The sequence below is a fragment of the Callithrix jacchus genome, chromosome 7 (genome assembly GCF_049354715.1).
Source record: "Callithrix jacchus isolate 240 chromosome 7, calJac240_pri, whole genome shotgun sequence".
Classification (NCBI taxonomy): domain Eukaryota; kingdom Metazoa; phylum Chordata; class Mammalia; order Primates; family Cebidae; genus Callithrix; species Callithrix jacchus.
Window position 1 is genome coordinate 87,573,097 of NC_133508.1, and position 18,177 is coordinate 87,591,273.

Here is an 18,177-nt window from a genome sequence, read left to right on the forward strand (position 1 = left end):
TACAGGAGGAAGCCACTGCACCTGGCCAGGTCTCCTCTTCTGTTGCACTGCTAAAACCTCACAAATACTGATCACTAAAAAGCCAACATGAAGAACTCACACTCATAGAGAAATAATTTCAAAAGAAATTGTAGCAAATTATTTGGAGATATTAACAAGTTTAAAACCTATTGTTTTTTTTCTACTTTGAAAATAAAAATACTTAGCCACAGGAGTCCCCTACTGGTAGTTGCTCATCTATTCCTGAAAAGGCATCATCATTTCGTCTGTTCACTTAAACAACTTACTGAGCATCTACAAGGGCCAACAAGCACTGTGTCTAGTTTACTTCACAAATGAACTAGGTTGAAATGAGACTTTATGTTGAGGACCACACTGATTCTGACCTTTAGAGCAACCTGTGAGTTGGTTAAAAACTCACCTCTAAAATGCTCGAAGGTACTATGATGAATAACTTAGAGTTAAGAGCTCTATAAAATCCAAGTCCTGGCTCATCCTGGCACATGCACTATGCCAGGCCCAATGCTCATATATGCTATCTTATTTTATCACAACTGCACCTCTCTAAAATCCTAGAAGGCAGAAATGATCCTGAGTGAAGAAGCTAACGCCTCAATCAACCATTTTACTTCCTCTTTCAGTACCTCTCCTAATCAAAAATTGGCTGATTGCTTTAGCTCCTTCAAAAGATAGTATCCTAGAACTTTCCTCTCAATTCTAAGTCAGAGCTCTCATAGATGTGACTTATCTTGTATTAAGGGAGGACACCAAAAACCGAAATGGTAGAAAATAGGAGAGTGAAAAATATAAGGATTAATATTTGTGCAGAGATTATGAGGTGGTAGAAAAACAGAAGTAGGATGAGGACTGGGCATGGTGGCTCATGCTTTTAATCCCAGCACTTTGGGAGGCCAAGGTGGGTGGATAACCTGAGTTCAGGAGTTTGAGACCAGCCTGGCCAACATGGCAAAACCTACTACAAATCATGCTACATTTGCATTGTAACCTTGAACCCCTGGGCTCAAGCAGTTGTCCTCCTACCTTAGCCTCCCCATACTACAAATCTCCACTACAAATACAAAAATGTGCCAGGTATGGTGGCATGAACCTGCAGTCCCAGCTACTCAGGAGGCCGAGGCAGGAGAACTTCTTGGACTCGGGAGGCAGAGGTTGCAGTGAGCAGAGATTGTGCCACTGTACTCTAGCCTGGGCAACAGAGCGAGACTCTGTCTCAAAAAAAAAGTAGGATGAGAAATATTTGAGCTTCTAATAACTAAGTCTCACAACAGTTCTATGACGCTTCTCAGTTATCTTTCATGGTTGGAAAAACGGGGACAGAGAGAGTGGGTAGAATGGCCTCAATACAGGATGACAAAGAGAAATTACCAAAAGAAAAACCCACACTGTTTATATGAATATCAACGCACATTCCGACCAGTGCAGTGGCTCACACCTTAATTTCAGTGCTTTGAGAGATTGACAAGAGAGGACTGCTTCAGGACAGAAGTTCAAGACCAGCCTGAGCAACATGGCAAAATCCCATCTCTACAAAAAAATTAATAATTAGCCAGGCATGATGGCCTATGCCCGTAGTTAGTCCCAGCTACTTGGGAGTCTAAGGCAGGAGGACAACTGCTTGAGCCCAGGGGTTCAAGGTTACAGTGAGCTATGATAATGGAAAAAAACATACACACATACACACACACACACACACACACACACACACACACCCTGCTTGGAGGGTGCATGCACCCCTTTGCTAGGATAAGGGCTAGGAGCACTGGTAAATACCTATCATCACTGCTGCTGGATGGTTATAAAAGCAGAGATAAAGTAGTATTTAAGAATTTTTCACTTATTATACCAAACTTAATGGGTATAGTGGAGTCCATATCAAACACAGAGAGTCCGAAAAGATCTCAGGGAGAAGGTTTCTTTTGCTTTTTCTCAGACCTCTGCCTCTGTTCATAGGGAGAATAAGATTTCTGCCCATGCTGATTCTCCCCATAAGGGTAGAGTTTAAATGAGAAAATATGTAGCTTTCCCACTCCTGCTTCTTCCATTCTAGATTTGTTTCTGTCAGTGGAAGAATAGAATCAAATTGAATTACTTTTACAAGGTCATATATACTAGGATAGATTTCACAGAAGGCAGAAGACTAGCAGCTTCCTCTTTCACTTCCTGTGCCCTAGTTCATCAAGTTCTCTACCATTTTTCTTTTTACTCATTATGGTAGGTGCACTCTGGACAAAGCTTACTATGAGATCTCTAAGCTGTCTTTCTAAGTGTGACTAGGTTAGTAGGGCAGGTCTACTGCATCAGTCCATCAGGCTCTGAAGACTCAATCATAACTCCAACAGACCACATGAGCATAAAGGTCCTAAGATTTAGATCTAGGGCAAAAGGTAAAAAAAAAAAAACCATTTAGGGCTCAGGTCTAGGCCACATCCTCTCCATCAGGTGCTTGCTCAGCCATCAAAGCAGTTTTGTGTTCCAATTTGGCTATTGATTTCTATGTGTCTAATCTACTGCAAAGAACTAGAAGAAAGGAAGGATGAGTGGCATGAATACCTAAAAATCTAGAAGACCGTCTATTTTCAGGTATGATCTGAGGCCCATTGCAGACTTCCCTAAGTCATACAGTAGCAGAGCTGGACCTAAAACTCAGCTATCTTGACTTGCTACTCCTCAATTCCTTCCAGAGCACCCATGGGAAAATACAATAACTCTATTTTTGCTTAATTCATGGCTACTTTCATCCACTTTCCCACCAATGGTTTTCCAAGGACAAAAACAAAAAGCCTTTTTTTTTTTTTGAGACAGAGTCTCACTCTGTTGCCCAGGCTGGAGTGCAGTGGTACAATCTTGGCTCACGGCAACTTCTGCTTCCCAGGTTCCAGCAATTCTCATGCCTCAGCCAACAGAGTAGCTATAATTACAGGCACACGCCACCATGTCCAGCTAATTTTTGTATTTTTAGTAGAGCTGGGGTTTCGCCATGTTGGCCAGGCTGGTCTCAAACTTCTGACATCAAGTGATCCAACTGCCTTGGCCTCCTAAAGTGTTGGGATTACAGGCATGAGCCACCACACCCAGCCAAAAAGCCAAATATTTTAATACCACTGGTTTACTCAACTATCACAGAAGTGCCAGTTAGCATCCTGAATTTACTCCTGCTTGAACAAATAGCAACTAATTCAAAGCTATAGTTAAATGCAACTTCACAACCCAGAGGCCAACCAAGAGGGTGATATGCTTGACTGCAGGACCAGAGATCAATAATACCCTCATATGAAGTCATTAAATATTAACTGAAGGTAATTCCGCCAAGATGGTCAAATAGCAACAGCTCTGGTATGCAGTTCCCAGTGAGAGCACGCCAAGATCAGTGATCTCCGCACTTCCAACTGAGGTACCAGGTTTATCTCATGGGGACTGGTTAGACAGTGGGAGCAGTCCTAGGTGGGCAACCCGAAGCAGGGTGGGGTATCACCTCACTAAGGAGGCACAAGGGGCCAGAAAACTCTCGCTCCCAGCCAAGGAAAACCATTAGGGACTTTTATAGTCACTCCAGCACTCTGGCTCAGATACTGTGTTTTTCCCATGGTCTACATAACCTGCAGACCAGAAGATTCCTTCTGGTGCTTACAACACCAGCGCCTCAGGTTTCCAGCCCAAAATTGGGTGGCCGAGTGGCACTTGGAACACCAGCAAGACAGAACTGCCCATTCCCCTGAAAAAGGGGGCTGAAGCCAGGGAACCAAGTGAGCTGGCTCGGCGGGTCTCACCCCCATGAAGACGGGCAAGCTAAGACCCACTGGCTGGAAATTCCTGCAGCAGTATGAGCTTGACCCAGGACAGCTGAGCTTGGTGGGGGGAGGGGCACTTGCCATTGCTGAGGCTCTGGTAGGCATCTTCAGCATTGCCAGTGTAAACAAAGCCTCCAGAAAGTTTACACAGCAACTGGGCAGAGCACAGCAGCTCAGCAAGGCCTCTGCAGGCAGACTGTCAAGTAGATTCCCTTCTTGTTGGGCAGGGCATCTCAGAAAAAAAAAGATAGCAGTCAGTCAGGGACTTATAAAGCCCCCACCATCCTGGTGGAGAAGGGCACCTGGGAAAAGGGGCAGTTGTGGGTTCTGCTTCAGCAGACGTAAATGTCCCTGCCTGGCAGCCCTGAAGGGAGCAATAGATCCCCCAGAACACTGCTGGAGCTCCATTAAGGGACAAGCTGCCTCCTCAAGTGGCTCCCTGAACCCCCATATAACCTAACTGGGAGACACATCATAAGAAGAGCTCTGGCTGACATCTGGCAGGTACCCTTTTGGGACGAAGCTACCAGAGGAAGAATCAGGCAGCAATCATTACTGTTTTGCAGCCCCTGTAGCTGATTCCCAGGTAAGCAGGGTCTGGAGTGGACCTCCAGCAAACTCCAGCAGACCTGCAGCAGAGGGAACTATTAGAAGAAAAACTAACAAACAAAAAGAAATAGCTTCAACATCAACAGAAAGTACGTCCACTCAGAAACCCCATTCAAAAAGTCACCAACTTCAAAGACCAAAGGTAGATAAATACACAAAGACGGGAAGGAACCAGTGCAAAAACCCTGAAATCGCCAAAAGCCAGAAAGCCTCTTCTCCTCCTAGGGATCACAACCCTTCACCAAAAAGGGAACAAAACTGGATGGGGAATGAGTATGATGAATTGACAGAAGCAGGCTTCAGCAGGTGGGTAATAACAAACTTCTCCAAGCTAACGGAGCATGTTCTAACCCAATGCAAGGAAACTAAGAACCTTGAAAAAAGGTTAGACGAAATGCTAATGAGAATAACCAGCATGGGGAAGAAAATAAACAACATGTTGGAGGTGAAAAACACAGCACGAGAACTTCATGGAGCATACGAAAGTTTCAATAGCCAAATTGATCAAGCAGAAGAAAGGATATCAGAGACTGAAGATCAACTCAATGAAATAAATGGAGAAGGCAAGACTAGAGAAAAAACAGTGAAAAGAAATGAACAAAGCCTCCAAGAAATAAAGGATTATATGAAAAGACCAAATCTACATTTGATTGGTGTACCTGAAAGTGATGGGGAGAACGAAACCAAGTTGGAAAACACTCTTCAGGATATTATCCAGGAGAACTTACCCAACCTCATAAGGCAGGCCAACAATCAAATACAGGAAATACAGAGAACACTGCAAAGGTATTCCTTGAGAAGTGCAACCCCAAAGCACATTATTATCAGGTTCACCAGGGTTGAAATGAAGGGAAAAAATGCTAAGCGTAGCCAGAGAGAAAGGTAGGGTTACCCACAAAGGGAAGCCCATCAGACTCACAGCGGATCTCTTGGCAGAAACCCTACAAGCCAGAAGAGAGTGGGGGCCAATATTCCACATCCTAAAATAAAAGAATTTTCAACCCAGAATTTCACATCCAGTCAAACTAAGCTTCATAAGCAAAGGAGAAATAAAATCCTTTACGAACAAGCAGCTGAGAGATTTTGTCACCACCAGGCCTGCCTTACAAGAGCTCCTGAAGGAAGCCCTAAACGTGGAAAGGAACAAACAGTACCAGCCACTGCAAAAGCACATCAAACTGTAAAGACCATCAACACTATGAAGAAACCACGTCAACTAATGGGCAAAACAACCAGCTAGCATCAAAATGGCAGGATCACACACACACACATAAATACACATATATTTATTATACTTTAAGTTCTGGGGTACATGTGCATATCATGAAGGTTTGTTACATAGGTATACACGTGCCATGGTGGTGGTTAGCTGCATCCTTCGCCCTGTTATCTACATTAGGTATTTCTCCTAATGCTATCCCTCCCCGATCTTCCCACCCCTTCCTCTTCCCCCCGTAGCCTCTGTGATGTTCCCCTCCCTGTGTCCATGTTTTTTCATCATTCAACACCCACTGATGAGTGAGAAAACACTCACTGATGCAGTGTTTGGTTTTCCATTCTTGTGTCAGTTTGCTGAGAATGATGGTTTCCAGATTCACCTATGTCCCTGCAAAGGACATGAACTCATCCTTTTTTAGGGCAGCATAGTCATCCATGGTGTATATGTACCATATTTTCTTTATCCAGTCTATCATTGGGCATTTGGGTTGGTTCCAAGTCTTTGCTATGGTGAATAGTGCTGCAATAAACATGCATGTACATGTGTATTTATAATAGAATGATTTATAAACCTTTGGGTATATACCCAGTAATGGGATTGCTGGGTCCAATGGTATTTCTATTTCTAGATCCTTGAGGAATTGCCACACTGTCTTCCACAATGGTTAAATTAATTTAAACTCCCACCAACAGTGTAAAAGTGTTCCTATTTCTCTGCATCCTCTCCAGCATCTGTCTCCTGATTTTTTAATGATCACCATTCTGACTGGTATGAAGTGGTATCTTAATGTGGTTTTGATTTGCATTTCTTTAATGGCCAGTGATCATGACCTTTTTTTTCACATGTTTGTTGGCTGCATAAATGTCTTCTTTTGAAAAGTGTCTGCTCATATCCTTTGCCCACTTTTTGATGTAGTTGTTTTTTTCCTGTAAATTTCTTTAAGTTCTCCATAGATTCTGGATATGAGCCCTTTAACAGATGGGTAGATTGCAAAAATTTTCTCATTCTGTTGGTTACTGGTTCATTCTACTGATAGTTTCTTTTGCTGTGCAGAAGCTCTTAAGTTTAATTATATCCCATTTGTCTATTTTGGCTTTTGTTGCCATTGCTTTTGGTGTTTTAGTCATGAAGCTGTTGCCCATGCCTATGTCCGGAATGACCAACATGGTGAAACTCCATCTTAAAAAATAAATAAATAAACAAACAAACTACCCAGCCCTAGCAAACTAAAATAGTTTTTTTTTTTTTTTTTTTTTTTTTGAGACAGAGTTTCGCTCTCGTTACCCAGGCTGGAGGAGTGCAATGGCGCGATCTCGGCTCACCGCAACCTCCGCCTCCTAGGTTCAGGCAATTCTCCTGCCTCAGCCTCCCAAGTAGCTGGGATTACAGGCGCGCGCCACCATGCCCAGCTAATTTTTTGTATAAACTAATATAGTTCTATTTCTGCAATGTTGCCAGGCTGGAATGCAGTGGCGTGATCTCAACTCACTGCAATCTCTGCCTCCCGGATTCAAGTGATTTTCCTGTCTCAGCCTCCTGAGTAGCTGGAGTTACAGGCACACACCACCATACCCAGCTAATTTTTGTGTTTTTAGTGAAGATGGGGTTTCACCATGTTGGCCAGGCTGGTCTTGAACTCCTGACCTCAAGCAATCCTCAAGCCTCCCAAAGTGCTGGGATCACAGATGTGAGCCACCACGCTGAGCTTTGGCCACATATTCTATCATTGTTGCACTTGTTTATATTTTTCCTACCTGCTGTCTCTTACTCCTTGTGCTTCCCATACTTCTCTAGTATCTTACCTTGACTTCTCCCTCAACTTCTCCTTCCCTTCACAGTCAAGTTTCCTAAAAATAATAGTAGCCATATCTTCATTTGTTTATCCCTTAAAATCTCCTATAATTGGGTTCTCATTCTCACTGTTCTACCAAAAATGATTTTAACAAAGTCATTACTTATATTCCCAACCCAGTGGCTTTTAAAATAATCAGCATCTAAGTTAGAATATACTTCAGTATTTTATACTGTTGGATATTTGAAACAAAAAATAGTAGTAGTACAGAGTAGTACAGGGAGTAGTAAAGAGACATATGACTTTGAATTACAGACAGGACATACACAAATGAAAAGTTCCACAGACAACTGGAACATGTGAGTTGCTAAACAAAGATTTGTAAGTTATCTATACAGATTTAGAAATTGAAGAGTTGAGAGCAGATATCAGAGAGAAGATACAATAAGAAAGACTGCTGAGAAGAGAACTCTCCAGAATACCAACATTTAGAGCAGGTGAAGAAACGAAGAGTTTAGGAAGGAAACTGGATGAAGCAATCAGAACACCAAGAGTGAGTTGTTATCTAAGAAAATTTTCTGTACAGGAATAACTTAAGAAAAGGCCTAATAGTTTTAATAAATAGGTTACAGGCTACTTGAGGACACAGCTTATTTTTATTAAGTAATCAATAAGTCATTGATGGACTGAATATTTCCTATAATATGAAACAGTATAATTAACAGTTTTTTTCTCCTTTCTAATCTTACTGTGATTTATAATAGAATTTACAGCTGTATCATAGAGGCCACTGAAGTACTGCTTCACCCTTTCAATTAATCAGTGAGATCTGATTTCTTTCTTAAAAGGGCTTAAAATGCTTTTAACTACTATAAAGATTATGATTAAGAGTTTGCTCTTTAATTCCCAAAAAGCTTGAAATTGTTTTCTGAAACACATAATTTACTTTAAAAACATTCAATTTACAATTATAGGTACTCATATGGTAATTTTGCTGCTCTCAGTTTATACTATTTCTTCCGCTAGAGAGAAATTATGTATTAATACAAAGACTCAATTACCAGGCACCCCCTAGTGGCAGTAAAAGCAAGTTAAGAAGTTTTTTTTTTGTTTGTTTTTTTAAATAGGACATGGTTTGAGATATAGTTTTCTGTATTTATACTTCCTTAACAAAACTTAAGAATGGGATACTGTCAGTGAACAATTTAAGAACTATTTTACTTTATTTTATTTAGAGACAGGGTCTTGCTCTGCTGCCGAGGCTGAAGTGCAGTGGTATGATCACAGCTCACTCTAACCTCGAACTCTTGGGCTCAAGCAATTCTCATGCCTCAGCCTCCTGAGTAGTTAGGACTCCAGGTGTGTGCCACGACACACAGCTATTTCACAAAAATTTTTTGTAGAGATGCAGTCTCACTATGTTTCTCCAGGCTGGCCTCAAACTTCTACCCTCAAGTGATTCTCCCACTTCAACCTCCCAAAGTGTTGGGATTATAGGTATGAGCCTATACTCCCATAATATACTGTAACTTAGAGTGAATTCACACACTGAAATTTCATCCAAATTCTTAAGAATTATAAGTGAGATAATACACACAAATGCAAGAATACAAGAATATATACATAAACCTTCCCATTTTACTCTACCAATTACAGAATTGGTAGATTCATTTGCCAATTCCCAAATATAACACTTAGAATCATAATTACTCTTTTCTCCTTTTAAAATTACAAATTAGGTTACAAATTACAACTAAGATTTCTATGAATCTATCGATAACAAAATTCTGCAAAAGCAAATCAGTTTGATTCATTAGAAAGTCTAGTACAAAGCAAGTTTATCTACCATTTTTGATAATATGATATTCTATATAACTTACTGGGATATTGTTTGTTTGATTCTACTATATAGTTAAGATGCCAAAACTTATTTTTATTTTTATTTATTTATTTTTTTTGAGACGCAGTTTCACTCTTGTTACTCAGGCTGGAGTGCAATGGCGCGATCTCGGCTCACCGCAACCTCCGCCTCCTGGGTTCAGGCAATTCTCCTGCCTCAGCCTCCCGAGTAGCTGGGATTACAGCCACGCACCACCATGCCCAGCAAATTTTTTTGTATTTTTAGTAGAGACGGGGTTTCACCATGTTGACCAGGATGGTCTCGACCTCTTAACCTCGTGATCCACCCGCCTCAGCCTCCCAAAGTGCTGGGATTACAGGCGTGAGCCACCACACCCGGCCCCAAAACTTATTTTTATTTGATGAATCACAAAATAAAACTCACAACTCAAAAATAATTACCATTAGCTTTTAAGGTTCTGTATGGATTTTGTTTTGTTTTTTAAATTGCCTCCCACAAAATCAGCTTTTAAGATATATGTTATTTTAAAAATCTCTCATTTTATTAAGATATACTGAATAAACATACTACAAGAAGTAAACACTGGCTTTGAAGTTATGTTTTAATAAAATGTGCATTAATATGACTTTTACATTAGCAGGAGTCTTCATTTGTCCTTCCTCACACTACATTTTTTGTTCACCTTTGAATTTTTCTCCCTTTCTTATTCTTCCAACACAAGAAACAGAATCATTATAACTTGGTAAAAGTCCTCAGAGCCAAGTAGAGAAGGATACTTTAATGCTATATAAAGTACTCATTTTCCAATAAACACTGGAGAATGCTTCTTTGTTATTCTTCTAAAACAAGAACAGAATCATTATAACTTGATAAAAATCCACAAAGCCAGCTAGAGAAGGATACTTTAATACTATATAAAGTATTCATTCTCCAATAAACACTATATAAAGTATTCATTCTCCAATAAACACTATATTTCAGCAGCCCGGTAGACTCCTACTTGCCTAGGGAGTGAGCAATTGGCAACCAAACTAAGGTCAGCTACATGGCAATGAAGAACATTTCCATTAGCCCAGGAAGACATTTCGATAAAAAAATTAATCCATTTAATCATGCTACTGGAAAGCAACAGATTATAAACAATGATATCTCCTGTCTGCTTTTAATTATATGGCTTACATATTTTATGACAGTGATTACGCTTTGTTAACTAACCTACAAAATAATGTTCTATCTGACTAGATACAGAACCATATCTGTAACTCTTTAACTTAATCTCATCTGAAGTATATATTAGCATTATTATAAACACATGGCCTGTAAGTTTGTTTTTGTAATTTTGTTACTATGTGCAAATTCCACATTTTATTAATATATGATCTAAACATAGATTATAAAGAGCAATCCAAGAACTCTTTAAATTCTTAACCCCAAACAAACTATTAACAGACCATGAAATAAAACTACACAAGATTTAACTTTTCAGTTCAGTGATTTCTACTTGAGTGAAGCCGAATTTAATTTTCTTTTTGCTACTATCTACATAAAAATTAAGATATTTGGGAAGTGGTGGGGAGAAAGCTTGACAATATTCAAAGTTTAGGGACACAGGTCTCTACCACAAAAAACCACCAAGTTGTATTTCAGAGAGAAAAATTTATAAGTGAGATAATACATGCAAATGCAAGAATGCAAGAATATATACATAAACCTTATATATACATAAATAGAAAATTAAAAAATTACAAACATAGTTCTGGAATAATACTGTATGAAAACATTCTTCATAAAAATTATCACTAGCATAATCATTCACTATAGATCAGTTTGCTTCATTTAGCAATAAAAAAACATAACATATAATTAAAAATTAAAATCATGTGATCATTGTATAAATGTATTGAATTCCACTGTGAAAACTGAAAAAACAATGAGACCCTCTATTCCAAACAGAGAGAAAATCTTAATAAAAAATTTATATCGCTGGGCACGGTGGCTCATGCCTGTAATCCCAGCACTTTGGGAGGCCAAGGCGGACGATAACCTGAGGTCGGGAGTTTGAGACCAGCCTGACCAACATGGAGAAACCTTGTTTCCACTAAAAATACAAAATTAGCTGGGTGTAGTGACACATGCCTGTAATCCCAGCTACCCAGGAGACTAAGGCAGGAGAATCGCTTGAACCTGGGAGGTGAAGGTTGCAGTGAGACAAGATTGCCTCCAGCCTGGGCAACAAGAGCAAAACACGGTCTCAAAAAAAAAAAAAATTATATTAGTGTTTTTCAAGCTTTACTCTGCAGAGCTCAATGAATTTTCCTCAGAGGTATGTGTCTTTGGCAATGAGAGCGATTAGAATGCTATTTACATTTCCTTTTCCTTCCAACTTGAATCCTTCCCCTTCAGTCAGAGAAACACCATTTTGACTATTTAAAAAAATTATACTGAAGTTCTGCTAAAAATTTTAAAGTGGTATAAGAAGATTATATCACTAAAACAAACTACCCAGACCAAATTTTGTCAAAACTGACATACTTCATAGTAGTTGGTAAGGTCAAGCTTCAACAAGATTTGTATTTGATTTAATTTTGAGGCTCATATACAACTTAAAGCAATTTTAACAACTGAGGTTGTATTTCAGATTCCCAGGAAATATAAACACCTTACCCAGCATGACTAGATGATGAAGGTGGTGGCAAATCCGGTGTAAGGACATAAAGACTGTTGTTTTTTGGCAAGTGTAGCGATTTTAGGACCGTCTGCAAAAGAAAAAATAAAACAACAAAAAAAATGAAGGTTGATTATGTTGATTATTCATTACTGATTTTTCCTATAATTTTTGAAAAATTGTTAATTTTATAGTTTGATTTTCTTCATCTTTTGATAATTTCCTAAATAGGTCAATGCAGAAGAACTACTGAATCCAAGTAACCTTATTTCCCATATGTAATAGAGTATATCTGGAGTGTATGTGTGTATATATATACGTATGTGTGTGTATATATATATATATATATATATATGTAGATATATACACACATACACTCCAGACTTTGTTTGTTAAAGCTCTCACTCTTTGGAATGAGTAAACTACTACTGGGCTACATATGACCTACTATTTTCATAATATATATATATAGCATATATATATATATATTATATATGGGAAATATGGTTGTATACCTATATAACTGTATGTATACAACATTCAGGTTTATGCTGGTTTACTTTATGTATGCGCGTGTATATATACACACACATATATACATATATAAAATAAACTAGCATAAACCTGAATGTTAATATATAAACTCTTTAGTTCATGAAGCAAAACAAATATAAAAGAACACAGTTGGGACTCAATTACTTTTTAGATCCTTGCAATTAATATATACTTCATTTCAGGATCATCATGGCAAAAATTAGGAATACAGGTTTTCATAGATCATTAGACCTTGAAAAGATCACTCAGAGTACCTTAAATCACTGATTTTATAGATGGGAAGCTATATAGCCTGAAAGGCTAAGTAACTGGGATGAGGTCTTTAGTGTTACCTAGATATCTTACTCCAGATGTCTTTTTTGTTAAAGTTCTCTCTTTTTGGAGTGAATAAACTCTACTATTGGCCTACATACGACCTACTATTTTGATAAGCATAGAAAATTTCACTACATTTGTTTGCCAGAAAACTCACATACATTTCAAACTCCTAACCTGAAGGGAAAAACTTGCTGAGGTACTTCAAACTTTTCTTGACAGCAATATACATTGAGAAATACATTGTACATCTTTATATCATAAGCCAGGACATGTACTTATTCAACAGATATTTATTGAGCCACCTACTCTGTATCAGAACTACTCCAGTCACTGAGAATATAGCAGTGAACAGAATAGCCTAAAATAAAATTCTCTGATCTTATGGAGCTTACATTTTAGTTGGAATAAATAAAATAAGTAACCCTAAATAGTTGAATGCTGAGGGTGACAATTTTTTGACTAAACATAAAAGCAGGGAAGTGGGGAGAAAGAACGTGGGGATTGGGAGCTTGAAAATTTTAAACAGGATGATCAAAGTGGGTCTCACTTGGAGAACGTGACATTTGAGCAAAAATTTAAAAACAAACCATGAAAATATACAGAGAAAGCATATATTCTTTCCTGGGAAGGGGCAATCTTACCCAAGCATGGAACATAAGGAACTTATTCTTGACCCCTCCATGAGAAGACCCAGCTTATTAAGGCGTGCAGTCTTAATTCAAGGGCATCGATTGACTCGTATTAGTTACGTGTTAAATGAAAAGAAATACATAATTATCTTTATTAGTTCAAATACACTCTGGTGTTTCCTATACTATTCTATTTCTCTTCTTTAATTTCCTTCTTCTTTTTTTTTTCCTTTGGTTTAATGCTGTTGACTGTAACCCACTCAATTAACTTCTCAATCCATTAATGGTTTATGGTCCACGGTTTGAAAAGAACATTGAATTAGGCAATTACCTATAACTTCACAATCTCCCAGGAGACACTGACATCCTGAAACTTTATGTCAGATATGTGATATCCTTTTCAAATTGATGAGTTATCTCTATAGAGTTAACATGCAAACAAACAACACACACACACAAATTATTTTTAGTTTTTTTTATCTTTTCATTGTTTTACTTTGTGAATTATTGGTAAATGCTTGTCATTTGATCAAGTCATTTTTGTCCTTTTGCCATGCCACTATCCAAAGATTTTCTATTAAATCTTTCTCATCAAGCCACATATGGCAAGATTAAATAAAATGTGTATTTTCCTTAAGTCAATTATTCATGCATTCATCCTATAAACATTTATTTCAGGTCAGTTATGCCAGGCATTAAATATACAATGATGAAAAAACAGATATGGTCCCTCTATTAATACTGATGTGATGGAGAATGCTGGGATGGGAGCCAAATTAGATACAGAACCCTGTTGGAGAAGGTAACTTTAAGCTGAGACTTGAATGATGAAAAAGAGTCAGCCATGTGAAGAACTGGAGGAAAAGCATTCCAAGCAGTTGAATAACATCTGTCAGATAAACATGTAAAGAGCTGGAGCCTACTAAAAGATTTCAAAAAAGGTTTCTGTGGCTGCAGCACGGAAAGTGAGAATAAGAAAGGTTCAAGATGATGTTGTAGAGGTGAGAATGGGGTAAACAATACAATACCTTTTAAACTATTGTGAGTAGTCTGAATTTTATTTGAAATGTAATAAAAAGTTATCTTTTAATGGGAGAGTGATATAATTGAATTTATGTTTTTTTTAAGAGATCACTCTGCTGTGTGAAGAATGCACTGGAAGAAACACTGAAAGGAAGCTGAGACAACAATAATGAAATTATCATATTGCTCCAGACAAGAGATGCTCATGGCCTGAATTAAGCAGTTGCAAAAGAAATACTAAAAAGTGGTCGTGGTTGAGATATATTTTGGAGACAGAATCTATAGGATTTACCAAAGGATTAGGTATTTTAAGAAATAAGAAAAGACTGCTGGCCACATGTTAAGTTTGAGACACCAATAAGATATACAAGTACAAAAGTCAATTACCAATATGAATATGTGAATTCATAAAAGTGTAAGCTAGAAATATAAACTTGGAGGCAATCAGAAAATTAATGGTACGGGAATAGCAGAAATCCCCTAGGGAAAAGAGTATATAGAAATAAGTATCCTGTGATGAGGAAGCAGAACAAAATTTAAAAAAAAAAGAAATAAGTAACTACGGCTGGGTGCCACAGCTCATGCCTATAATCTCAGCACTTTGGGAGGCTGAGGCAGGAGGATCACATGAGCCCAGGAATTCAAGACCAGTCTGGACAACATAGCAAGACCCTGTCTCTACAAAAATTAAAAAAAAAAAAAAACTAGTCAGGCGTGGTAGTGCACATCTGTAATCCTAACTACTTGGAAGGCTGAGGCAGGAGGATCACTTGAGCCAAGGAGGTCAAGGCAGCAATGAGCCATGGTTGTGCCACTGCACTCCAGCCTAAGGAACAGAATGAAAGAAAAAAGAACAAATAAGTAACTCAAAGTATTTGTAATCAAGACTGTGTTCAAATCTTGAGGTGGGGGGGGTGGAGGTGGGGGATACAGACTTTTGCTCTGTCGCCCAGGATGGAGTGTAGTGGCAGATCTCAGTTCACTGCAACCTCCACCTCCCAGGTTCAAGCAATTCTTGTGCCTCAGCCTCCCAAGCAGCTGGGACTACAGGTGTGTACCACCACGCTCAGCAAATTTTTGTATTTTTAGTAGAGATGGGGGTTTCGCCATGTTGTCCAAGCTGATCTCAGACTCCTGGCCTCAAGTAATCTGCCAGACTCAGCCTCCCAAAGTGTTGGGATTACAGGTGTGAGCCATTGCACCCAGCTGACTGTGTTCAAATGTTAGAATACATAGCTTAAAGAAAATTTTCTTTCAATCCCAGCCTGCTGCCTGGTTTTGTATGGCCTGTGAGTTAAGAATGGTTTTCACTTTTTTTAATGGTTGAAAAGAAATCAGAAGAATATTTTATGGCATGTGAAATGACGTAAAATTCAAATTTCTGTGTCCATAAGCACAGTGAAACACAGTTATGCCCGCTGTTTCACATATTGTCTACGTGTGCTTTCCCACTAAGAGAGCAGTGATTGAGTAGCTGTATGACACACAAAGCCTAAAATATTTACTACCTGTCTCTGTACAGCTAAAATAGCACATCTAAATTTATCCATATCTTGCCAACCCCAGATTCCTATGAGTACCTCACTGAAATACTCAGAACATCCCCAAGTTTCAAATGAACTTACATATAAGTACTTATAAGCACAATGGCTACAAGAAGCCATTCACAAAAAAGACTTGAACCAAAAGTTGAAGGTTTTTGTTTCCTTGTTTGTTTTTGAGACAGAATCTTGCTCTGTCACCCAGGTTGGAGTACAGTGGTGCAATCTCAGCTCACTGCAGCCTCTGCCACCCAGGTTCAAGCAATTCTCCCATATCAGCCTCCCGAGTAGCTGGGATTAAAGTGGCATGCTACACCCAGCTAATTTTTGCATTTTTAGTAGAGATAGGGTTTCACCATGTTGGCCAGGCTGGTCTCGAACTCCTGATCTCAGATGATTCACCTGCCTCCCAAAGTGTTGAGATTATATAGGCATGAGCCACTGCGCCTGGCAAAAAGTTGAAAATTCTAAGTTTATTCCTGGCCATTAAAATGACTCAGTAACTAATGTGAAAAGATTCAGTAATTATTTCCACCTCAAACATCTAAAACTAAGCACTAACTCATTTTCTTCCCTCTTTTTCCACTCTTTCTGGAAAAAAAAAAAAAAAAAACATGCACAGTAGTTGACACCTGTAATCCTAGCACAGGATTGGGTGGATCATGAGGTCAGGAGTTGAAGACCAGCCTGGCCAACATAGTGAAACCCTGTCTCTACTAAAAATACAAAAATTAGCTGGGCACAGTGGCATGGGCCTGCAGTCCCAGCTACTTGGGAGGCTGAGGCAGGAGAATTAGTCGAACTCAGGAGGTGGAGGTTGCAGTGAGCCAAGATCATGCTCCTGTACTCCAGCCTGGGCAATGCAGTGAGACTCATTTCAATTAAAAAAAAAAAGTATGCAAACAATTTTATACCTGAGGTTGCTACTGGGTCCCTGAGAATAGCAACTATTTCCTTAAAATTGTCACACTTTCTGCAAATTCTTAAAATATAATTCATTCCATGCACCTGCCACTATCAAAGTCAGCAAAGAAAACAACATTCTTACCATTTAAATTCTACAAGTTTAAAAAGTTTCCCATTATCTTTGTTCCATAATCAATACTTTACATAAATGTATACACTTAATGTGACTTCTTTCCAAACCAATATGTAATTGCTTAGAAAATTATTATTCCAGGGGATTCACTGATACTCTAGGTGGTTTGAGAAAAAGGTAAAGGCTCTCAAAAAGAAGGCAAAACTCCTTTACAAGTTAGAAATAGGAAAAACATGCCATACACTGTTTGCATTTACAAACCTAACTCATTTAAAATTGTTACTGGTTTATCGTGAAATGTTTTAGCTTAGAAAACATTATTTGCTGATTCCTTAAACTAAATTACTATTACCAAACCTACTTCTGCTATATGTAACACTAATTAAAACCAATTTTTACATATCATTTAATCAATGGCATAACTTAATTTTCTTTTATTTCTATGCAGTTAAGAAACTCACACTGTCTTCCACATCTCCCGTCTTCCAGCCTTTTAACAGCATTTTGGACACAGGTATCTGAAGTTCATTTTCTAGAATCTGTTTAATCTCTCCTGTATAAATAAGAAGAGATCAAATATTACTAACAAAATAATACAGTCAACATTTGTCCATATCCACAGCTAACACTAATATGTGGCATACAGCATATAGTCAATGACATGTGCCTAATGAATATTTCTGTATCCATAAAATGGGAATATTATTTATCTTACCTTGCCCTAGGATCTGAGGATGACAAAAGATAGCATATATTAATGAAACTAAAAAATAAAGCTAGCCTGGGTGTGGTTGCTCACGCCTGTAATCCCAGCACTTTGGGAGGCCAAGGTGGACAGAACACCTGAGGTCAGGAACTCAAGACTGGCCTGACCAACATGGTGAAACCCTGTTGAAACCCTGTCTCTACTAAAAATACAAAAAAAAAATAGCCAAATGTGGTGGCGCACACCTGTAACCCCAGCTACTCAGGAGGCTGAGGCAGGAGAATCACTTGAACCCGGGAGGTGGACGTTGGAGTAAGTCAAGATCATTCCACTGTACTCCAGCCTGGGCGATGAGAAAAACCACATCTCAAAAAATAAATAAATAAAGCTAATATATAGAAGACAATTTCT

The 18,177-nt window shown here is 38.6% G+C and overlaps 1 protein-coding gene across 10 annotated transcripts in view; it reads right to left on the reverse strand.

Moving 5' to 3' along the window:
- FAF1 (Fas associated factor 1) overlaps positions 1 to 18,177 on the reverse strand; it is a 569,750-nt gene that overhangs the window by 309,789 nt on the left and 241,784 nt on the right. For all 10 annotated transcript variants that reach the window (XM_035251413.3, XM_002750807.7, XM_078331686.1 and 7 more), the window contains 2 exons: positions 17,522 to 17,613; positions 11,955 to 12,046 (listed from right to left, as the gene is read on the reverse strand). In XM_035251413.3, the coding sequence (XP_035107304.1) occupies positions 11,955 to 12,046; positions 17,522 to 17,613 (184 nt within the window). The remainder of the gene's footprint in view (positions 1 to 11,954; positions 12,047 to 17,521; positions 17,614 to 18,177) is intronic.